A 25149-nucleotide genomic window follows, 5' to 3' on the forward strand; every position below is an offset into this window, starting at 1 on the left:
GGGATGGATAAGCTGATTGACTGATGTAGTTTAAAATGTTCTATGCAGCTATATATCTGCTCATCAAATGTGAAGTATAATGCAAAGTGTCAGTACCTGTACAATTGGATGAACTGTGATTTTGTGCAAATCTGGCTGTGAAGGCTCCTGCACCAAGCTGGATGCAATGAAGCTGAATCCTCTAAAAAGATGATGAGCATTGGCACTGGGAGGAACACCAGGGGAATCTGCAGAAGAAACGAGGGTATGGCTACATGAGTTGGACAACTAGAGATCAGAAAGTGAATAATGGTACAACATTGGCAGCAATGAAGGTCACCACTAACAGCAAACCCCACTAAATTAGCCGTCACACACTCATAGTCTCCGTCATCATCTCAAGACTCTGATATGCGTGGATCACCGCCTCCTGTCCTGTATCTGAACACAGAGGGGAACATCCATGCATGGATCTCCCCTCTCCTGCACAGCAGTCTTGTTGCACAGCCGTTTCCACAGCACCATTACAACAGAGGGCACTCCACAAGTCTGGGGTCCATGCAGAGAGGAAAGGGGCTGGGCAGGTTGTGAGAAGGAGTGGGCAGATTGGGACACTGCTCTCCCTTTGGCCTTGGGGAAGATTCCCCGGGGAAAAAAATACAACCTATGGCTGGACAGTAGAACTCCTACTTTATGAACTAATTGGGAACTGAATTCAGAAAATCGAACAGTTTATAAAATTGAACATCTAAAATTAGAGTAGCTACAGTGCATAAGTTGGAGAGTGGCAGACTGCTTGGCTTTCTTCTTGTCCTTCAGTCCAAGGCACTGAAGCCATTGGAATGTGAAGGGATGTCAATGTGTTCTTCATCAACATCACTATTGTTATGGAGGTTCTTTACTCCCGGCAGTGAAAAGTGGTTCATATAAGATGGTCATTCGTAAGACTGGTGTTTATAAAATCGAGGTTCTACTGAACTATTCCCCTCCGCCCCTGGAACCCTGCTCCTGAGGCCTGGGAATTGCCACAACTAGAAGGAGTGTAGAGTAGCATGAATGGAGATGTGTTGTCTGGGTCAGGGGAGTTGGGGGAAACCACAGGTCTGGAGCAATGGCAGATGTATGGTGCCTCTGCACAGCTGGTTCCTGGTCTGGTCGAAATCTAGCAGGTTTAGGGGTGGGAGCAGTCCCCTATTCCATGCGGGGCAGGAGAGAGAGCATGTAGGGTTGCCCTTGGATAGACCAACTGGACTGACTACTCTGAAAGGATCTTCAGGGATATTTCTTTCCCTTAAGACCCTATCTCACTGTAAAATCCATGGAAGGGAATGATCTGGGTCTTAAAAAGTTTAAATCTTCTGCCATTTGAGTCACACACCCATACAACATTCTCTGGTAGCCAGCCCAATAATTAATCTGTCACAGCAAGGAAAAAAAGAGTCACATTGTGTTATCATTTTTAAAATGAACACTTATGAACATTTTTAAACAAAGCAAATAACAGGGCTGAGTAATAGCTACTGGTACTGTCCCTGGATTTTAACTAGATGAGTATTCGAAAACCCATTCTATTTTCGCCTACTTATTTTTCCCCCTTTCATTGTTTTTCCGATACTTCCTCCAGTTACAAAGCAAGCATTTTTCTACGAAAAGCTTAAGCAGCTAAACCTCCCTTACTAAAGTATCTCCTGGTAGAAAACTTGTAGGACATCCAGTTTCACCTGAGCAAAGAGCATACATCCTCTTAGGGCCAGGTATAGAATTCTTGATTCTTGAGTGCAACCTCTGTTGACATCAATAGCAGTGTTAATTGATGTAAATGGGCATGGCATGCCCAGTTGTTCATGGCCCTTAGTGCCCTCGAATTACCCAGCAAGGTAAACATTTCCCAATCTGAACATTTTCCCTAGAAATGCAGTAAGAATAATGAACAGAGAAAGAGATGCTCTGAACAGTTCTTTGGAGGCCAGCATATAACCAACATGTTAAGAGGAAATGTGATCTGCCCAATGCTGTAGAGGTTAGTGCAGGCCAGCTTGCAGCTGCTAGGTACTTCATCAGGGATCATTCTTAGCTTTGACATCAATGAGAAATAAACACACTGAGTCAGACCCATCTCCAGAGTGTGAGAAAGATCATGTTTGTTTGTTAAAATTATCTGAGCTGGCTGTTCATCTCTCAGCATATTGGAGAGTTCTCTCTTTCCGGATGCTCACACTGAATCACCAGGCCTCATGCAAAATCAGATGCTGCACTGGTGTATGCATCATATCAGTTTTACAAGCCTGGTCAATAAAAAAGCAGGAAATGAACATTTTAGAGTAGGGACAGGCCCAAATCAAAACCAAATCTGAACACACTTGAACTTCAGGAGAACTCAGCTCCTGCTCCAAACTCTATGACCCCTATGCCTTTCTACTTCAAAGCTAACTACTGTGCATAATCCACAGCCAATTTCTTCTTCAACAACTGCACTAATTATTTTGTTTGCAACATCAAAAGTTGACCACAACTAGCTAGTATGTCTATAAACGTGACTTTAATCTCCCCACATTGAGTCTCTCAAATGCACATTGATCTCTCAAACTATTTAAAAAAATCATTTTGTACGTCCATAGCATCTTTCATAAGAAGATCTCAAAGTACTTTACAGACATCAATTAACTCAATTTCACAATACTCCTTGGGAGGTAAGCTTTGTAATCCTTGTTTTACAGACAGAGAAACAGACACAGAGATGAAGTGACAAAGTCACACAGGATATCTGGCTCACAACAGAACCTAGCAATCCTGACTCCTAGTTGTCTGTTCTATCCTAGACCACACAAAACAACTTCTGATGTAGCAAATTATTCAACTGGTAAGTTATTGGGGACAAAACTGATAAACAAATATTTTCCAGACAGGAGAACTCATTCAGGAAGAACTGACAGCATGTAAAATCAGGTTATGCTTGTACTTTGTTTTTATTTCTCTCTGGCAGCCTCAATAAAACTCAGCAACAGAATTATCATGACCAAGATATAGGCCATCTTTATAGCACTGTCTGTTTGGGTTTGTCATTAGTGACAGGACAGGTGATTCTCAGGTCTGAATCATGGCAGAAAGGAAACAGTAAAACAAGCTCCTGTTTGACCCCATTAGACATACAATGTGCTCCTATGATTAAGACAGTTTCTGTATAATATACTCCTTCAAGTGTAGATCTACACAGCCAAGCAGCGAGAGGGAGACCCTGGCACACATTTATGTAGAGTTTGTCAGGCTGCAGCCCCTTTTCTGCCTCCTCCAGAGGTTCTGGCTGCACTTTCTCCTACACCTCCTTGTATTTGCACACCCCATCCATGGCCCACCAAAATCATGAGACCTCCTTGTCAACCTCCTCCTGGTGCTGGTCAAAGGGTCATCCAGCAGAGCAGGAGGAAGAAGCTTGACCAGAGTGGGGGTGTAGAGAGGCTTCTCTAAGACTGTGGGGCCTGTTTCCATTCTCTTGTTGCTTCATGTCTCTGGGCGGTGTCCACTGGCTCCTTGTATTCCTTGGAGGAGTGGTGGATGCTATTCTCTGCTTGATGTCCCCCTCTGGATCCCTCATTTTGGCCCTATAATCTTGACTCCCCTCCCTGCATTATCCTTTTTTCTCTCTCAAACTCAGTTGTGGTCTGGCCTTGTGGTTCCTCCACCGTGGCTTAGGGAGTGGGCCTTTAGTTTTGAGTGGGCCTAGGCCTGCCCATCCTAGTACCTGCAGTAGGTACACAGCCAGCTGGTTCTTTATCAGACACCACAGTATGCTGCAGTAGATCATTCACATTAATCTGGGGATTAGAGTGTTCATAAAACCAAAGAATTCACCTAAACATTGGGTGGACACAAGTATAATGGAGGTGGGCCCTATCCAAGCTTCACTACATCGTTTTTTCATTTCATCATTGACGTATGAATTCACACAGTGGAGTACTTGAAGAACTCTGTAATATAATTTTATTATACAGGTTCTTAGAAAGTGGCACTCTTCAAAACCCACCCCAGGGGTAGCTAATTGTTTTTTGTCAAGGTCCAAATTTCTTGGTCAAGGTATAGCCAACATCCGGACTCAGAGAAAATAATAATAAAATAATGATGATAATAAGTAAATACAAATATTTTGGGGTCCATTCAAAAGCATCTGGTGGCCCAGATTTGGCTCACGATCCGCCTATTGACTACTCCTGGCCTATCCTATTCTATTTAAGCAGACGATACCTAATGCTTATTATACTTTTTAAATTCACATATACAAATATTTATCTGAAACTCTTTAATCCTAAGCAACCTCATATTGCACAAATCACTTATCCAGCAAAAATCCATTACCCCAGAATCACTCTTGTCCAAGCATTTTTGATGTTCACAAAACATTTAGGACAAATTATATATTTATGGAATTATAGCAAGTAGACACCACTTTACTGCAGGGAATAACCTGGATCCTAATGGATACACATCAATCACAAGAAACTATAAAATTTGAACAGTAACTGATACAAATCCTAGGCTTCTGTAATATAATTTCACTTACTGCTAGAACATAATCAATCACATTAAATTAAGATATAGTTATTATGATGATTAATTGTGACTAGAAGGTTAAAATTACATTACAGTAAGAGGCTGACATAATGACCCACAACACAGAAGCTTCATGGTAAACATAATAAACCACAACAGAAAAGCTTAATTCGTTTACAGTTTCAACAGACTCAAAGGATGTACGGGATCAATGGGTTTGTTCACTGTTTCGTTCTCTTTTACTTAACAAAATAAATTATTTCAATGGGCAAAGATATGGTCCTGGGACAAGGACTGCTGTAGATGGGCTTGATTTTTATTTATATGGCGGCCCCTTTACCCTTCTCTGGAAGTGTAAGGGGGTCTTAAAGTGGCAACAGATCACATTTACACCCATTAAAAAAATATTAGACCTGATTTTTATTTAGACTAAGCATACATCTACTCTGCAAATGAAGGTGTGACTGTAGTGCGCATAGGCATACCTGCACGAGCTTTAATCTAGCTACCGAAGGTAACAAGAATAGTGGAGACGTGGCAGCGCAGGCTCCAGCATGGGCTAGCAGCCTGAGCATGTCCCCGGGTTCCCTGGTGGGACTGTACTGGGGCAGCTAGCCCATGCTGAAGCCTGCGCCACCACATCTTCACTATTCTTGTTACCTTCGGTAGCTAGATTAAAGCTCATGCAGCAGAGGTAAAAGCAAGAGCCGGTGCGCCGTACCGGGGTGGATCGGCTTCCCCAGGCACAATTTAAAGGGCCTGAGGCTCCTGGCAGCGGCTGGAGCCCCCGGCCCTTTAAATTGCTGCCGGAGCCCTGGGGTAGCGGCGGCGGGGCTGGGGTGGCGATTTAAAGGGCCCTGGGCGGTAGCGGCAGCCGAGCCCTGGGCCCTTTAAATTGTCCCCGGAGCCCCGCTGCTGCTTCCCCAGGGCTCTGGCAGGCTCCGCGAACGATTTAAAGGGCCCGGGGCAGTGGTGGCAGCCGGAGCCCCCTCCCTGGAGCCCTGCTGCCGGAGCCCCGGGGAAGTGGCGGCGGGGCTCTGGGGACGATTTAAAGGGCCCAGGGCTCCGGCTGCCACTACCGCCCGGGGCCCTTTAAACCGCTGCCAGAGCCCCCGGCTGCTGCTGTTATCCCGGGGAGGGGGAAGGAGGCACTTGCCGGTACAGGGTGGGCCAGGGCTGGCTCTGACCTCCCCCTGCCCCACCCCTTCTGCCCGAGGCCCCGCCGCTTCCGGGGGCCAGAGCTGGCCCCAGCCCAGCCCCGGACCGGTAAGTCACTAGACTTACTTTCACCCCTGTAGTGCAGGTAGGTGTTCCTGTGCTGTAATCACTTGTGCCCTGGTAGTGGAAGAGGGTCTTAATGTAAATGGGGCTCAGGCCCAATCATTTAAAAAAGAGTCCCCATGTAAGTCTGTTTTGCACAAAATATCAAATTGAATCTGACAGTTAATGATCAGAAAATACCTGTGAACATATATAGTATAAACTGTGTAATTCTGTTCATCAGCACACTTGTGCAGACAATGGTTTTCATGCCAATAAAACTGGCAGAGTGTGAACCCCAAAAGCATTTAGACGTCCAAAGGTGTATCTCACTTCCTCCAAACTAGCTGCCAGACCACAAATCTCACAAGAACAGACTAGCTTGTGAAGTTTCTAGCATTTCAGATGTGCCTCCAGTTCCATAGAGATCTGAATTAAATGTACAAATAATGGTGTAAAAATGTCTTATACACAGGGCATGCAGCTCTTCCTCTGCCTGCACTGCCCTCAAGAGCCTGACTGTAGCAAAAAATTAGGAAGTGTAAAGGGGTGATCAAAATAAAGTGTTACAAGTGTTTTTCACACCATGAAAGAAGTTTTGAGTCAAGCTTTAGGAGAAGGTTTGAATTAGTTTTAAGAGAGAGGCCGTAGGCAAAACCACGATCAGCCCAAACCAAAATGATGGGAAAGTTCAGCTTTGGGTCTAAGTGCCATGACCCATTTCTAGTGGTTTTATTCTTATCAGAACTGATTCACTCATTTCTTATAACTCTCATTATAATTCTGGGACAAGCTGGGGGTTGAAGCTTGAAGCCAGAGGCTGCAATTTTATTATAATACTTAACGTTATCTATAGAACTTACCATCTTCAAAGGGCTTTACAAACAATAAAAAGTAACTCTTCACCCTGGTGGGGCACATAGTTAAGTATTATTGTGTCCATTTTGCAGATGGGGAAACTGTGGCAGAGTGATTAAATGATTTGTCCAAGGTCACAGAGATAAGTGTTGCAGCTGGGATTAGTGCTTACGAGGGTAACAGCTGCCCTAAAATATACTGCCTGGCATATGTTATCTCTAGTCTGAAGTGGAAATTATAAATAAAAATAGGAGCAACAGTCCCATCTGGAGCATTTATTGGTCATTAACAACTCGGATGTTATGGGCCAAATTCTCTGCAGGCATAAATCCACTGGCTTCACTAGAGATTTGCCAGCAGAGAATTTGACTCTCCATCAGGGTTACCATTCATCAAGTTCCACTGGTCAGAGTGTTCTAGGGCATTTCACAGTTTAATCAGACATCAGTGTAGCAGTTACATACTAACTTGCACAGCGGCCAAATCCTTTGAAATTGTCGTCATTTAAAAGAGTTAAACTTATTTAACCTAAGCAAAAAATAAAATAAAATAAAATAAATCAAACTAGAACTGCAATTTTTCTTTCGTTTCAGTAATATCATGCACCTTTCCTTTCTGGATGACGTACCCAGTGACAAGTTGGAGAAGTAACTATGGGCTTGTTCCTGAGAAATGCTGAGCACTCACAGCTTCCTGCTCGCTTGACCCGACAAAGCCCACTGATGCCACAAAAGATCAGGCCTACTGACTTCAATGGGGGTGGAGCTATTAACTGAAAATATCCATCACTTCTGTTCCATCTCATGATTGATGCTAACCTGTAGGGGTCCGTGATGTGAACTCCGGGTCAAAATGAAATGTGTCTTCTGGCCGTCCCACTGCTGGTTTAAAAGGTGGCTTGATTTCTTTCCTATATAGTTTCTACGAGAACAAAGATAGAGAACAATCAGTGATATAATAACATACCATAGCAGCAGTCAGGTCCAAGTGCAGGATCACACACTTCTTTAGCATGTCCTCTGTCAGGGGAACTATGTGCTACACTGGCAGGGAGTGATATACTTGAGGATGCAGCAGCTGCTCCTGCTGATTAGATCTATGTCCTAGTAAGTCTTTGCCATTTTTAATTATTATGACCTGGGGTCAAAACAAAATGCATCCTTTAGCTACAGAATGGCACAACATTTCAAGCGAGGTGTGCACCTGGGAATTGGCTGCTCTTCAAGGCTGGGCCAGAGTGTTTTCTGGGGAGGCAGTGTGCAGGTGTGCAGGCAGTTTCAAGTGGCTGGTGATGGGAGTTTAGATGGGGAGAGCTCTGAATCACTGTTCCCTCTAAGCTGTGCGCCTGTGCACTCGCACACAGATCTTAAACCCTGTGCACATGGCGACACACAACGCGCACTCTGGCTTTGGCGGTGGCTTTTTTTTTTTCGCTTCGGCAGCGGCACAGAAGAAATTTTTTGTGCACAAGGCCTGTTAAAAATTAGAGGGAACATTGCTCTGAGTTACCACAGAGAATTCTTTCCCAGGTATCTGCCTGGTCGGTCTTGCCCACATGCTCAGGGTGTAACAGATCGCCATATTTGGGGTCAGGAAGGAATTTTCTCCTGGGTCAGATTAGCAGAGACCCTGGGGTTTTTTGCCTTCCTCTGCAGCATGGGACATGGGTCACTTGGTGGTTTAAACTAGAGTAAATGGTGGCTTCTCTGTAACTTGAAGTCTTTAAACCATGATTTGAAGACTTCAGTAACTCAGCCCAAGGTTAAGATCTACTACAGCAGTGGGTGGGTGAGGTTCGATGGCCTGCGATGTGCAGGAGGTCAGACTATATTGTCATGATGGTCCTTTCTGACCTTAAATTCTATGAGTCCATGAATTTGCAGATGACAGTAGGAACCAAGCATTTGTGGCCTTTGTTAGGTGGTGCTGAGGGAAAGGGTCACTTTGTTATTAGTATTTATTATTTGGTAAGAACCAACAATGTGCTTGATGCCACACAAGACACAAAATAGAGACAGTTGCTGACGCAAGCTGCTTACAGTCTAAACAGACGACAAGTTGATGTCTTGTCATTTGTCATGACTGGAAAAGGAGGGTGTAGCAGCTGGCTGGGAAAATGACAGAGAAGATAAGAACTTGCCAAAGAGAGATAGCAAGAGGGTTCTGCAGATGGGTGGGGGAGTCCGGGTAAGACACTTGCAGGTGAAATAAGAAACAAGGGATATTACTAGGGATTGGGGGAGGGCATGTACAGATAAGCATTCCTGGGTAGGTGTGCTCGTGTTGGAGAGGGAGGGAGCACATATGGAAGACTACACTGGTAACCAGTAATAATAGTACTTTGCACCCCATACCACTTTCCACCCAAATATCTCATAGATGTTTTCCAAACATTAATGACTTAAGACTCACAATACTCCCATGCAGTAGGTAATTATATCTGTTTGACAGATGAGTAAACTGAGGAACAAAGTTTTTCGGTGTGATCCAAAGCCCACTGACAAACTGAAAGACTCCTGTTGATTTCAGTGAGCTTTGGGTCAGATCCTCTATAAGCTAACCAAGATCACACAGCGTGCTTTATGCCAGAACTTGGAAAAGAGCTTCGATTTGACTCCTTGCCCTTTGTTTTCATCACTAGACCATATTCCCTCTTCTATCAGCATTGCTGTCTTCTGGCTTCAAAGGGCTGATCTGATTAAAACCAGAACACCCTCAATAATTAATATGTTTAAACACAAATATAATGTTTGCATTAACTTTCAAGCTACAATAAGAGCTGAGAGTTCAACTTCATTAGCGTTTGGAAAGAATATTTTTAGCTAACTCTTAAGAAATAAAACAACTTCATAAATTAGCTGATTTTTCAAAATATTTAATGGAGCCGAACATATGCTTTTCCCACTCTTTACATGTAGGAAGATTCTCCTTAATGTATGGTTTCTGTAATGGGTGAATTACTCTAATATATGGCATGTGTTATCATTTATGCTACATTACTATCTGAAATTTTAATGTTCTGTTTGCTTAAATAACGTCCCTGAGGCAAGCTATTATATAGCACAGAGGTGGGCAAACTACGGCCCGCGGGCCACATCTGGCCTGCGGGACCGTCCTGCCCAGCCCTTGAGCTTTTGGTAGGGGAGGCTCGCCCCCGGCCCCTCCCCTGTGGTTTCCCCTCCCCACAGCCTCAGCTCGCCGTGCCGCCAGCGCTCTGGGCGGCGGGGCTGTGAGCTCCTGCCGGGCAGCACGGCGGCATGGCTGGTTCCAGCTGAGTGGCACAGCTGCCAGTCCTGCTGCTCTGAGGGGCATGATAAGGAGGTGGGGAGCAGGGGGGTTGGATAAGGAGCAGGGAGTCCCAGGGGGCAGTTAGGGGACAGGGAGCAGGGGGCGGTTGGATGGGGCAGAGGTTCGGGGGGAGAGGGGAGGTCAGGGGCCGGGGAACAGGGGGGGTTGGATAGCCATGGGAGTGCCAGGGGGCCTGTCAGGGGGTGGGGGTGTGGATAGGGGTGGGGCAGTCAGGGGACAGGGAGCAGGGGGGTTGGATGGGTTGCGAGTTCTGAGGGGGGCAGTCAGGGGGTGGGAAGTGGGAGGGGGTGGATGGCGGCGGGGGCCAGGCTGGTTGGGGAGGCACAGCCTTCCCTACCCAGCCCTCCATAAAGTTTTGGAACCCCAGTGTGGCCCTTGGGCCAAAGAGTTTGCCCATCCCTGATATAGCATAATGTCAGCATCAGCACAGAGCAGATGTTTATGGCCAAGTGACAACGTCTTGGAAAAGAAGAATGGGCATGGTGAGAGTTGGGAATGACATTGCAATAACGGACAGCCATTTCAATGGGAAAAGTCCGGCTTCCTTAAAACCAGCCCCCAGAAGGAGATAATCATCCCTGGAGTACTGACCTTGAGCTCTCCTGCAGCAGTATATGTTGCACTTCCTGTTTGCCTTGTCCCAAGTGGGGGTTCTCCACTGGGCGAAGATGCTATTTAATATTGAATCGTGTAACTCCCACTCATGGTTGGTGCCAAAATACCTGCGGAGGCTGTCCGCCAGTGAGTTCTGGATGCCCAGGAGGTAGACTGCTGAAAGGGTGTTGTGGTTCTGTATACGCCAGTTCCGTAAGTTGACTGCTTCTACAGAGAGGGGGATGGAGCATGCCCCTCCTTGCTTGTTTATATAGAAAATAGTAGTTATGTTATCCAACGTTATCAGGATGTGCTGGAATTGTGTGAATGGCAGAAATGCTTCGCAAGATTTTTGTACTGCTCCCAGTTCCAGAAGATTTATATTCATTCTGGGCTTTTAAGTTGTATCTACATGTCTTGTGCTGTATGATTGTCCATGTGGGCTTCTGAGCCTGTCAGGGAGCAGTCTAATTATCATTTTATTGGATGTGGGGACAGAAAGGGAACTCCCATGCACATGTGTCCAGTGTCCTGCCACCATGCAAGAGAGACCTTCACCTTCGAAGCCAAGCTTCCAGGCAATGGGAGTGAAGTCTGGCAAATGGCATCACACAAATATATGATGCCACGTGACCCAGGAGAGTAAGGCATATCCCAACTGATGTTTGAGGGCTGTGTGTAACTAGGTCTTTCAGAGTGCCCATTTCACAAAATCTGTCTATGAGGATACCAGCCTTCACCCTGATTGAATCCAAGGATGCTCCTATAAATGTTATGGTATGCGTCAGGTTAGAGTTCTCCATATTTTTATTACTTGAGTCTGTGAGAAGGGTGAATATCCACATAAAAGTATGTGTTTTTCATATGGAGAGCTGTGAACCATGTGCCTTTTTCTAGGGATGGTACTGTTGATGACAATGTAACCATACAGATTTCAGCTTTGTGAATAAAAACGTTGAGTCAAAGCAAGTCAAGAATGAGTCTCTAGCCTCCTTTCTTCTTAGGGACTAGGAAATATTTTGAATAGAACCCTTTCCCCCAATGTTGAGGGGGTACCTGCTATATTGCTCCCCAATAGAGAACAGATGGTACCGGTACCTCCTGAAGGAGGATCCCCTCATGGTAGTGGTTCCTGAAAAGGGATATGGAAGGGGGTTCTGAGGGAGGTAGGTAGAGAATCTTGATGGTATAGTGGAATGGATGATATCCAGTACCCACTTGTCTATTGTTATTGCCACCCAATTGTGGGAAAATTTTGCTAGGCAGACCCCAAAATGGATCTCAAAATTGAGTGGAGATGGCATTGATATTGGTTCTCAGCTCTCTAGCATCATGTCAAAAATCTCTGTGGTAAGGGATTCCTTTTGTAGAGTTGGTTATGATATTTTCCCTTTGGGCCAGGTGGATACATACCCAAGGAGTGGAGGGTTGACCTAGTGTCTTTCAACAAGTGCAAAGACTCGATCATCTTCTCATTAAAAAGATTAGTCTCATCAAAGGGTAAGTCCATAACAGTTTTTTGGATCTCCCTGGGAACCCCAAAGAGTGTAGCCATGATTCCCATCACATCGCAGTGGCAGTTGCCATGGATCTTGATGCTGTACCAGCCACATCAGTTGCATCTTATGAAGAGGTTCTGCCACTAGTTTGCCCTTGTCAATAAGGGCTTGACACTGAGCCTTATCCTCCTGAGGCAACTTGTCCCAAGAGTCCAGAAACTTGGAGTCATTCAGGAAATTGCATTTGGTGTGAAAGGCCGGATAGTTTGAGATTTGAAATGCCAGTATGGTGTACATAAGCACCTTCCTCTCCATAAGATTGAAATGCAAGTGTCCTTATCTGCAGACATGGCCCTCCGGTGGTATTGTCTGGATATTTCAGTGGCTGCCTGGACCACCAAGGAGTTTGGGGCAGGATGTCCGTTAGCTGGGACAAAGGGCTGCTTCTTTGCCCTCTTGGGGGCAGGGGCACAGGTAGCTGGCATGTGCTATAGAGCCTTTGCCAGTTCTGGTATGACTTCATTTACTGCAGTGCAGCCTGACTGGAGCCCAGGAGTGGGAAGATATCCTGGAGTTTATGCTGAGGATTTTCAACCTCTTCTACGGAGACCTGGGCTCTTCCACCATTCTCTGTAACAGCTCCTGAAACTGTCTATGACTCTCCAGGGGAGACAGAGTGACTTCCTCTTCAGGTGATGAGGATGATATCCCTGTTGGAAGTGGCAGTATTGGTGGCTCTGGCTCATCTTCCCCTTCTTCTGTGGGCTCAGGGGGTTCAGACTGCTCCCTTTGGAGGACAGAGGGGTAGTAAGATTCCTTGTCTGAACAGACTGATTCTGCGTAATATGTATCAGGGTCCCAAGGGCCCTAATAAGGCCAGTAAAGAGGTTGAAAGTGGTGGTCCGCCAGGCATTAGATATCACTGGTCCCGAGTTCTGGTCTGTGCATCTGAGGTTGGCTCCAGGAGATTCTCAATCCCCTGTCTGGGATGAATTCCCTGAGTGTAAATGAAGCTGATTTTCATTGGCACATCCAACTCTCCCAAAGATGCAAAGATTGGATCCGAGTCAAGTGGCGGTGCCAACAGATCTGTGGATAGGAAATCATGGCTAGTGAACTGGGTGGGGGATAGACTTCTCCCAGAGTCCTGGATTCCAACAGGCATTTGTATCTCTGTGGTGAGAATCAGTCCCAATAACAAGGGAAATTGTAGATCTGGGAGGTCAAAGATATAGTCCAGAGTGGTATAAGTCACCTGCACCTTTGGAGGCTGTGTCTTGTCACTCTGTGCCACCTTAGTAGGTATACATGGTGGTTCCTTATGTGGCCATGATGGTACCACCGGTGATTGAGTCTCTGTCGGTGCAGTTTTTGACAGTACCGGTGGTTCCTTGTCCTTCTTGTCCCAAGTGCTTCATTTTAGGTGCTACCACAGTCAGTGTTCAAGTTGATGCAGATGCCAATACAGAAGAAATCTTGCTCCTATGCGTCTTTTGAAGATGCCATTAAGTTTTAGGAGGGCCTCAGATGTTATGAACTGAGCGTGAAGGTTCACCTGACTTGGAAAGGTTGGGGAGGGATCTCTCCTCTTTGAGAGTCTAGAAGTGGATCTGCTTTTACATCTATGAGAGTGCCCCTTACTCTCATAAGGGGGCCCAACCAAAGGGTCCTTCCCTCTCCTGTCTCCACTTTGGAGTCAGACATAGTACTAGAGAGCGTGCTTCTTGCTGACTCTGGCCAATGTATAAGGTACTTCCAAAACTGAAATTCCCATGCTTGCCACATTTTGGCTGGGAAAAGAGTGGCAGGTACCGCACTTAGTAGAGCTGTGAACATCTCTGAGGCAGCAGAGGGAACCCTGGTGGTTGTTGCTGACTGAACAGGAGTGGGGGCAGAAGACAGTTTTTGAAGTCCAATATCCTGGGCAAAATCTAAGTACCCCCCGGCAGGTGACTAGGAGAGTTTCCAGGGTGGGGATTCTAACACTGGGTAACTGGGGAGCTATAAAACACTAACTAGCAATTAAAAATCGTAACAGCATAATTTGAATATTTACAGGAAAAGAGAACGATCAGCTCTGGACACTGGAGGATTCCAACTCAGACCATGCAGCAGTAAGAAGGAACTTGAGAGGTGGTTAGTCTGCCCTGCCCCTTATGCTCTTGGTGCGGAGCATGAGGAGGGCAGGGGTGCTGGCATGGAATAAGAGACTTTCAAGAATTCCCTGGTCTCAGGTGCATGGAGCTCATGCATACTCACAGTGGAATACACACAGGGACCAGCACTCAAAGAAGAAAGAGTGATATACTCAGGCTAGGGTGACCAGATGTCCCGATTTTATAGGGACAATCCCGATTTTGGGGTCTTTTTCTTATATAGGCTTCTATTACCTCCCACCCCCATCCTGATTTTTCGCACTTGCTGTCTGGTCCCCCTAACTCACGCATACAGGTTTGGATAAGCATCCAAGCTTCTATATGTTTATCAAATCCCCAAACCTTTTGAGGCTCTGACAATTATTATAGTCAGATTAATTCATATCTAATTCACCAAAATGCACACAGAGACCTCTGACAGTTCGAGGACTCTTGGCTTTTAGAGCTCCAGTTTGTTTGGAGAATTAACCCTGATGTTTTTTGCAATTAGCTATTTCATATTTTTGACACTAAGCGGGGAAGATTTTGCTTAGTTTGACTGGTGAAAAATACATTCTGTAATTGATGGCCTATTGCATTCGAACATATCTGCTATACAGAGATGCTTTTTGTACAGAGCTCAATATTAGAGCTGGTCAGGAATTTTCTGTCAAAATATTTTTTTGATAGAAAATGCAGTTTCTGCAAAATCAAAATTTTCAACGGGAATTATTTTGAAAATAATGTGCCAATTTTCCATCAGGAAAATCTAAACTAAATATTTCATTTCAGGTTGTTTTCTGTCAGTATGACTTTACTTCGGGTATGCGTCAGCTGCCTCAGCACCTCATGGGATTTGTAGTCTGCATGCCTCATACCCCCATTCTTCACTATGGGGTGGGTTACATGGCTAAACTACACCTCTATGCCACACCATGGTCTTCCCTCTGGTTGAACCAACACCATGCCTCATGGAACTCATGTGACCATTGTGCATCATGGGTGAAGTAGTATGACCAGGGAGTCTGGCCCACATCAGGAAATGGAGGTACGAGACACATAAATTCAGCTCCCATGAGTCACCATGGCAGCTCAGGTTAAGGCTGAACCAAGTTGAAATGAAACATTTTGATTTGGAGATGTCAAATCATTCAGTTTTAGTTTCTAATGGAAATGTAGAAACAAAATGTTTTGAATTCAAATTTTTCTGAACTTTCCATTCTGCCAAAAATTTTGATAGTTCAATTTTTTGTCCCGTTATTTTCATTTGATTTCCCACAGGCTGGAAATTCTGATTTTACTACCAGTTCTACTTAATATGTGTTGCTATTATGCTTTGTTAATATCTTTGCCCTCAGTCCCTGTTGCAAACTTGGGTGGTCACTGGACATTTCTTTCTCTGGCAATAAAGTGTTTGGGACTCATTTCTGTCCCTCATTATTCATGAACACTTTATTTATCACAAGTCATTTTTAAATGGATACATGAAAGAGAGACAGATGTAAATGCCCTATGCATGCGTCTGGCAGATATCAAGAAAAAGAAAATGATTTAATTTAATTAAGAACTATTTAGTAATTTCCTGCACTAAGCCGAGTGTCTTTGATGAAGAATTGAGTTATTCCTTAGACACCTTCCAGAAATAGAAAGATGCTGCTCTCTGCAGTGACGCACTTACAGGACAGGAATAAACTTCCTTGATACATATACCTGTCACAGAAAAATCCAATAAACAGACAAAAGGCTAAGATATCTTTTAAAATGTCAGCCCTTAATAAGACTAATGGCAAATGACAGAAAGGGCACCAGAATTCACATCCCTGGATCAGTTTTTGCTGTTGATAACGTCTATAATTAATGAATGTGTGTTCTGGTAAAGGAAACAGAGAGAGTGGGGAAGAAAAAGAACTCCCACCCTATCAGCCAGATCTGATGAAAGGAGAGAAATTCACTCCTACTTTATATATCAATCCCACCCGTGATGAATAGAGTCCTAACTCAAGACTTTTTTTCTAGATCATCTGATGAAAAAACAGCCATTCATGCCCATCTTTTCTGACTGAGAGCTGTACAAAGGGATTTCATAGACCCAGTGAAAAGCCAAAGCTTCTATAAGCACAATCTGGAAGGAGAAAATAATAAGAAAAAGCATTTGGGACCCAAATTCTGCCCTCGGACTCACTGCTGCTTTTAAATCAGCTGAAGTCAATGGGAGTGGTGTCCATTTGTCTTGGGGAATGAATGGGCCCTAAACGTTGTAGAAATTGTAGGCACATGAATTGCTGTGAGAGTTGGGCACCTAACCCCCTCAAGCTCCTTTAAAATCTCAGCCCAGACCTTTACTCTGAAGGAATGTCAATTTATTTAAAGGAGAATCTACCAAATTTGTGCTGCAGTAGCCTGATGAATGTCTTGTAGCACTGAGACGGAGATTTGCAGAAGAAACGCCTTTGTCTGTGTCACCCTGGAAAGTGCAGATTTAGGACCCTGTTATTGCAGTGACAGGAACAGTAGTATGGAGGCTTTTACAAAGATTGGCCAGGGCTACAATTTTGGCTTTGGGATAAACACTATGGACCAGATTTTTCAGTCTGTCAAGTTCACTTTGTGTTGTTTACACAATGCAGAGTGCACCTAAAGTGGCTGGAGATTTGCACTAGAGAATTGCCCTTGTACAGGGGGAATCTCTTTTGGCATAAAGCTGGTGAAGGCTGCTCTGCTGCCTCCACACCAGAGCCCTCCCTTTTGCCATAAGTGGAGGGAGGGTGGGTGTCCGGGTGAGGAGGCATGGCAGATCTAGGTGCCATTACACCTGATTCTCCACTGGCACAAGGTCCCTGAAGGACTTACATCAGTGGGATATGTTAAAGCTTCACTTCTCTGCAGCTTCACTTCACACTGGGGAAAAGCAGCTGAGAATCAAGGAGCTGTGACCAGCTCCCTAAGAGCCCCCCCCTTCTCCACTGCGTCTCAGCAGAACTTGGGTTCAGTGGAGAATCAAACCTTCATAGCTCAGTTCTCATATTATTGTACTGGTTCCCACTTGCCCAACTGTGGTTAAGGGCCTGTCTTCAGAAGGGTATGTAACTCAGCCATGAAAATGCAGCCTAGGCTGAAATATGGCATCAAATGCACTCAGCCTAAGAACGAGGAATGGGCGAATTCACCAAATTGCAGTGTGGGTTCCGATGCGGAGCTTGGCAAATATCAAAATGTGCACAGCCCAGCCTACCCTCCTCTTTCCGCCCCTGGGCTGAAGACAGATACAGAGAACACTCTTCCTCTTGGCCTTCCTAATGCATTCAGCTGTCCCGTACTGCTCATGCTATGAGGATGGGCTCCTGGTGCTTCAGCTCTCCTTAGACAGTAACAGGAAAGCAGCTGACCTCACTCTGCCTAGCACAGTTGCCAAGGTGCTTGTGATGTATTTGAATGTATTGAATGGAGAGTTGAATCTCTTCATGTGAATTTGCACTTATAGTTTCTTAAGCAGTTGCTTATGTTGAATTTGCTGTTATACAGTGGTTACTATGTTTTTCTTCTACCTCTTTGCAGTACAGAGTCAGTCAGCCATCCTGGCTCCACCTATATGGATGTGTCTCGGTTTATAATGAGGGATTTGTGCTGCATCCACAATACACAACAATGGGCAACGAGTGTGGGATGTCAAGAACCTTCTATGCATTCAAGTAGCAAGACAATCTGTGACCTTGCTTGCAGTCCCTAAGAGCGAACAGCAGCTAAAGTAACTGCAGCGAGGTGAAATGGCAAGCGGTATTAGAAAAAGGAAGGCCTTTGACGATGCTGTGGAGGACTGCCCACATATCTAGAGAGGCTGGAGGAGTATTTTGAAGTAAATGAGAATCCCCAAGCAAAACATGCAGCAGCATTACTGAGTGTGATCGGAGGAAAAACCTACAGTTTATTATGTAGTCTGATCGTCCCAGAGAAGCCAGCCTGCAAAACCTTTAAAAATTGTTCAAGATTGTCACCCAAGCCCCTGCTTACAGCAGAAAGGTTCAGGTTTCATAAGCGGAATTGGTTTGAAGGTGAATCTATTTCCTTCTTTGCGACAGCGTTAAAAAGATTATCAGAACACTGTGCTTTTAAGAATGGGCTTGGCGAGGCCATAAGGGACAGACTTGTATATGGACTGCTGAAAGCACACAGAAGAAGCTCATACCTTTAAATGCACAGTAGAAATTGGAGTAGCAATGGAAATTGAAGAAAGGGATGCAATAGAATTCCATACTGGCACTAAAACAAAAATACGAATGCTTAAACTATCTGTAACCCACGGCAAGAGTGTCTGTGGACCGGGTCCTAGGCAGCCAGGTCTAGTGGTCAGAGCAAGCGTCAGGCTAGTGGTCAGAGTCTGAATGCCAGAGCCAAGGGTTGAAGCTGGGTGAAGGACCATGTCTGGGCTGGGGCTGTGGAGGAGCAGATCGGGAGCAGGACTTAGAGATGAGCACAGGAAGGCAGATAGTCTGTAGGCATGTGAGTTGAGCAGCCAGCAAGCTACTGCTGCTGTAAGGTTTAAGAACCACCTGGCTGGCTTCCTCAGGCAAGGTGGTCCATCAGGCAACCTGGGTGGCTTGTTAGGCTATGAGGAGTACTGAACAGATGCCGCTGAGGGCCTTACTCCAGACACAGAGCCAGTCCGCACAGCAGACAGACATGTTATTGGTGTGGAAAAGGTTTCCACGCTCCTTCTGATTGCTGATTTAAAGATCCATATTGCAGAAGCTGTAATAAAAAGGGTCATATCCAAGCAGTTTCTTGCACTAAGAAAAATAAGAAAGAGACCAGATCAGTACAGAAAAATGAATATCAATGTACACTATGTGGACAGAGGCAGTAGTGACAGACTGTGAGAATGGAGTAGCCAGCCTGCACATTGATAGTGTGCGCAAAAATGACCAGTCCATAATCTGGTTGGTACCCAGGGTGGTGGGAAAAATGCTTAACATGGAATTGGACAGAGGCTCTGCAGTTTCTATTATCTCACGTTCAGAATATGAGAAAACGTTTAAAAATACCAAACTGAAGGAGACACTGATGTTACTAAAAACTTATAGGGGAGAAAAAACAGTGCCAATTGGAGTGATGCAAGTGAATGTGGAGTATAACAATAAGTAGTGTTTATTAGACATATATAATTTAGAAATTACACTGGATTAGGTATCTATAAAGATGCTGCAGTCACTCTCAGCAGACTCCACTAAAACAGTTGAACAACAGCTGGAGGGATACTAAGTCAGGTATTGGAAGAAGTCAAGGAGGGCCCAGGAACTTGAAAACCCATGAAGGCTAAAACAATCCAAGATGAGAAGGCACAGCCCAAGTTTCACAGAGCTCGATCTGTCCCTTACGGTATCTACTCAAAGTTAGATGCTGAACTGGAACATCTGGAAAGAGAGGGCATACTTTCAATAATGTCTGGGATTGAGTGGGAAACTGCTATTGTTCCAATTGTAAAAAAGTGTGGTGCAGTAAGGGTGCGTAGAGCTTTTAAGGTCACCATGAACCCTGGACTGACAGTTGAAAAATGCCCCCTGCCTTGAATTGAAGATATTTTTGCACCACTGGCAGGGGGACAACCATTCAGCAAAATTGGTTTGTCACAGGCCTACCTATGGATGGAAGTTGAGGGAGAGTCTAAGGCAAACCTCACAATCGACACACAAACGGGTTTGTACCAGTTCAATAGACTAGTGTTTGGTATTGCTTCAGCTCCTGCTATATGGCAATGGACCAAGTTTTGCAAGGTATTCTGAGTACACAGTGTTCTCTGGATGACATTATTGTGACTGGTGGAAGTGATGAAGAACATCTGGAAACCCTGAAAGGGGTCTTAAAACATCTGGAAGAATACAGGGTATGAGCTAATTGCATAATATGTTAATTTTTCAAGGACATGATAGGTTATTGTGGGCATATTATCGATGTACAAGCCCTACATAAATCTCAAGAGAAGGAACAGTCCTGGAAGCTCCCCCGCCAAAGGATGTGTCACAGTTTAGATCATTTCTGGGATTTATCAATGACTATAGCCGATTTGTACCAAACATAGCAACTCTACTGCATCTGCTGAATTGTTTACTGCAGTCTGGTCAAAAGCGGGTTTTGTCATGTGAGTGTCAAAAAGCTTTTCTAGAAGCAAAACAATAGGTCACCTCAGACAGTGTGCTTACACACTTTAACCCATTCTTGCCCAACAAGTTAGTATGTGATGCTTCCTCACATGGAATTGGGGTGGTTTACACCAGTATACCATGCCACAACTACCCCAATGTGTGAAGAAATTTGTTCCAGTCCTTGAGGAAATAACCACTGCTAACAAAAGCCAAGTGAATGACTTCAATAGACAGTGTTGTGAAATGAAGATCTAAACTAATAATTTGTCTATTTGCATTTCTAAAGCACCCATCACCGTGGTATCTGGGCACCATACCTGAGACAAGAATCTATAAAGTTCTCCTTTCTATTTTGAGCCTTTTTTTCAAATGCGATTAAGTGTGGTGGTTGCTTGCCTGGTCACCATGCTACTCCAGTACTGGGAAAAAGCCTGCTTCAAAAAATCAGCCTTGTGCTAAGCCTCAGAAGACTCAGATTCATTCTGGTCTTTGACGATTTTATCCTGAGGACTTTTGATGGAAAATGCTTTCCCTATGATCCCTGAATATTTCTGGACTGTCAGCTGCAGTGTCCCTGTCAATCACAGCTGCCATAGTGGGTTAAAGGGGATAGGCAATTTCTGAGACACCTTGTCCCTTCCCCACTGAGGACTTCAAATATTCTAGCAGTAAAATCTATCAGTATTGAAGTCTTGGCTTATCATTGTTGACGTTTGCTGACTGCCCGCAAGCTGAAGCAAAGCATACCATATATTTGGTTGAAGAACAAAATGAACATATCAGGGACTTTTTCTGCAACAAAATAGCCACCAGTACGAAACATCTGGGCTAGATCCATTCCTGTTCTCCAACCCCTCTCTGTTTTCATCCATGAAGGGCTTGTTAACAGCTGGCTGTATCATTATAATAAAACATAAAGGCCCAGTTTCATCTCAAGGCTCATATTGCCTCAAATCATACTGATTTTGTTTTTTCGTGTAAAAGCAGAAACCTGGATGCAGTAAGGAATGGCCTTTTGTGAACTCTCTCTCTCGCAAGGCCAGACACAACCTAATCCTTAATGTTCGAAAAATACTTTGAAATGGAAAATGCTATGTAAAATCTTATGTAGTGGAAAGGAAAAGAGAATCCATGAAATTAGTACTTAAGAAAATGGGATGCAAGGCAGCTGGGCAGCAGATGAAAACCTAAACCTCTACTTTTCTTTCATTTTATTGGCTCCTGAGGTACTAGCAAGAGCCGAGCCAGCTCTTCAAAGTTCACTTCAAAGCAGGTGTGTGAATTTTTACAATATTAAAACGATCTTTCATGGGCGCTCAGTGGCTGTAGTTTGAAAATGAATTGGGTTCAAATGAGCACAGTTTCCCCCGGGTATTAGCTCTTTTGTGAAGCCACACACAAGGGATGGGTTTGATTGGTTTAGCTGCGTTCACACAGGTTCACTAAAACCAGAAGTGGGAGTAGTGGCCATGTGACTTGATCCACGTGATATACCCCACTGAATACAATTCTAATATTAGGGTGATTTATGGTATTTCTGTGGAACCAATTACATCAGATAAAATTAGGTTAGAGAGTTTTAAAGGCTCTACCCGGCAGAAGTTTCAGAATGCTGGCAGATACTCAGAGAGAGCAAAAAAGAGTTTGTGTATCCAGCTTTAACTCAAACTTTGTAGATCTGGACAAAATCTGTATTAACACTAACGCTGGTTCATAAGATGAAACTTGTGCCAAGGCTTATTTTGAATCTCTGTGAGGTCTGAATCAAATGCTTAGCTGAGCTCTGCTGTTAATTTCATTATGGGATGAAATGGACTGCAAAAAGGCAAATGATTGGTTACAATTCCATGCATCATGTCAAACACTTCTAATCTCAACTGTTATATTTATTAAAATGTAAGAGCACAACAATGGAAGAATCCAAAGGAACAGATAGCTTTCCCCTGCTGTGTCTTTTTCCAACCAAAGCCTTAAGCTTTGTTTTGAATTAGTATGAAATGTCACAGGAACTCCTTCATTTAGAGCTGCTCCATTACATTCTAATCCAACCCCTGGGATCAGTACATTAAGTTCTTCAGAGTGTAATGGTGGTAATTATTCTTTGAACCTCTGGAAAGTGATTCAAATTACATCATAATGAGCCAGCTGATTAGATAAAACAGAAACAAAAAGTTTGAAAAAGCTGCAGATGCTAAATGGACCTTTATTTTCTTTCGTGTAAAAGCAGGAATGTGGATGCGAATCAAAAGGCTTTAATTCATGGGCCCTCTATGGTAGATCTCACTCCAGTAAGCTTTTTTTGTTTTGTTTTGTTTTTACATGATAGACTCAATTTCCAGCTGGCCTTTGCTAAATCTACCTAATCCCAGACTACAATTAGCAACAATATTGCTCTACTTACATTCCAGTCTATAGTAACAAAGAACAGGTGCCGTTTAATTTCTTCAACTCCATCGAGGCCAGCACCTGCCAAGACAACAAGAAGAAAGAGTCAAAATAAAGTCAAGCCAGAGGAACATGCTGTATTCTTTAAAACCATCACCAACATATCCCTCCCTTCCCCTTGAAAAAATTTAGAAATGTCAGAAATTGTTTAAACCATCACAAAAATATACAAGGACATTTTGTTAATGCAAACATCACACCCAGGAAAGAAAAACCCTTGAACACGTGAGTTTTGATTGTATGCTTGTGTCAGGTCTGCATGGCCAGTCTCTCATGCTTCATATTAGATAAGAAAATCGAATAATTGAAATGTAGAGCTGGAAGAGATCTCAAGAGGTCATCTAATCCATCCTCCCACACTGAGGTAGGACCAAGTATGCCTAGACCAGAGGTTTTCAAACTGTGGGGCATGTCCCCCAGAAGGGCACAGAGGAATGTTTGGCAGGGGCAGTGATGGCAGGTGGCTTGGGGCAACCCTACGCAGCGGGGTTCAGGGAGGGAGTGCCACTTCCACCCCTTGACTCTCCTTTCCTCTCTATTGTTGTCTGGATTGGGGAGGTGCCACCAAAAATTGTAACTCAAAGGGAGGCTTTCAGCTCAAAAAGTTTGAAAACTGCTGGTCTAGACCATCCCTGACAGGTGTTTTCTCTAACCTGTTCTTAAAAACTGCTAATGATGGTGTAATACTTTGGGGTTCAACCCAGATGAATGAGAGGTTGTGTCACTGCCTTCCCTGTAACCCTGGGTGCCTTCAATGCTCAGCTGCTATGGCTCACAGTCCAGAAACTCTGAGTGTCTGTTCTGTGCAGCCCTGATCAGCACTCTGACCCTAGCAGCCTGCTTACAACACAACAGCCAGACACTGGTCTCCACCAGCCTTAGTTACTACTTGCAGAGTGAACCCAACACACTCCCAGTCCTGAATTTTCCCCTGCCATAGAGTGTCCAGCCCTCACCTGGAACACTCAGAGAAGTAATAAGGTTCGTCGTTCCTTTGAAGAGGCAAAAGCACAGCTTATTACTTTAACTGGAGCTAACAATCACTTCAATTCAAACACAGCACTCGGTTGATTTAGTTTAAAAGAGAAAAGTTTATTAACAAAAAGAAATGGGTTTTGAGTGAATTCATGTGCAAAGAACAAAAATGGTTACAAGCAAATAAAAGTAAAAATATGCTTTCTAATGCATAAGACCTAACTTATCAGCTACTCTCTTTGTTCAAGGTAGGTTTCTTACTGATTTTTCTTTTTTCCAGCCATGGCTGACTTTCTCTCAGTCAGGACTGTCCACAAATATACAAAGTGCCAGATTCCCTTGTCTTTCTAGGTGACAGATGCCAAAATGGCTCTCTGTTTCCCCTTATATCACTCAGAGTTCATTGACTCTGTTTTAAGAGGCAGGATGATCTCATGCTGTTCTTTCCTTCCTGTGCACATCCCATCCTTGTGCTAATTTGTGTGTAAATGAGGCTTTCATTGTTTTGGTTCCAAAATGCTGTCTTCCCTCCAGTCTGGGGGAAACCTGTTTTTCCCTGTGTTTGGTCACAGAATTTAAAGCATAATATCATTGAATATCCATAATTCCTCATATAGCTTTAATATGTATATTTCACAACGATATTAATCACCAGCATGTCACTTACTTTCACAAAAGACGTTACTCAATACACTTTATAACACAGTAATATTGTATACAATTAGTTGATACTTATCATTTGAGTTCAGACCCCCACAAGAAGCTACTGGCCCCACTCTCTGGATAATTGATAGCTTTGTTTACATTTTATGTAAATGCACCTTCATTGTTTCGACCTGACAAACAGGCTGGTCAGACAAACATATATTCTTTTGTCTACAGCAGACTGTTTGGCAAGCAATGCATAAGTCCAAACATACTTCTAGCACATGTCCATCACTCTTTGTACACAACCCAAACCTACATGCGTAAGAATATTAATGATCTTCCCTATTGCTTATTTCTCTTTACACCTTCCTTTGCTCTATGCCCCTTACCCAGAACAAACAAACAAACAAACAATCAGAAAACAATAAAACTATAGCCTTTCTTTAACATTTCCCAGCCTCTTTATTCGAGAATCTCTTGAAACTATTTTACTATTGCTGGAAGTGTGAAGTTTTCCAGTGATACCTCACATGGCACCTTTTGGGGCATATACCATGACAACAGTGTGTTAGATGTAGTGAGTGTGTCAGCCATGACAAGAGTTGCTGACACACAGTAGTGAACCACCAGTCAGATTAGCTACTGACTCCTCTGCAGGCATCTGTTCAAAGCTCTCCTGAGTCCATAAACTAAGGGGCACCTTTTGCCCTTCTTAATATCCCTACTACCCCAGTACTTGCTTCACACCCATCTGGGTCACCCAGG

At 44.1% G+C, this 25149-nt stretch overlaps 1 protein-coding gene across 4 annotated transcripts in view; it reads right to left on the bottom strand.

Annotated features, from left to right (window-relative positions):
* RPS6KA2 (ribosomal protein S6 kinase A2) overlaps window positions 1-25149 on the bottom strand; it is a 468026-nt gene that overhangs the window by 52782 nt on the left and 390095 nt on the right. For all 4 annotated transcript variants that reach the window (XR_006289668.1, XM_043543199.1, XM_007071080.4 and 1 more), the window contains 3 exons: window positions 22718-22782; window positions 7461-7563; window positions 97-227 (listed from right to left, as the gene is read on the bottom strand). Coding sequence is in view for 3 of the 4 variants with exons in the window: in XM_043543199.1 (XP_043399134.1) it covers window positions 97-227; window positions 7461-7563; window positions 22718-22782 (299 nt within the window). In the remaining variant the exon portion in view is untranslated. The remainder of the gene's footprint in view (window positions 1-96; window positions 228-7460; window positions 7564-22717; window positions 22783-25149) is intronic.

The sequence above is a fragment of the Chelonia mydas genome, chromosome 3 (genome assembly GCF_015237465.2).
Source record: "Chelonia mydas isolate rCheMyd1 chromosome 3, rCheMyd1.pri.v2, whole genome shotgun sequence".
Lineage (NCBI taxonomy): Eukaryota > Metazoa > Chordata > Testudines > Cheloniidae > Chelonia > Chelonia mydas.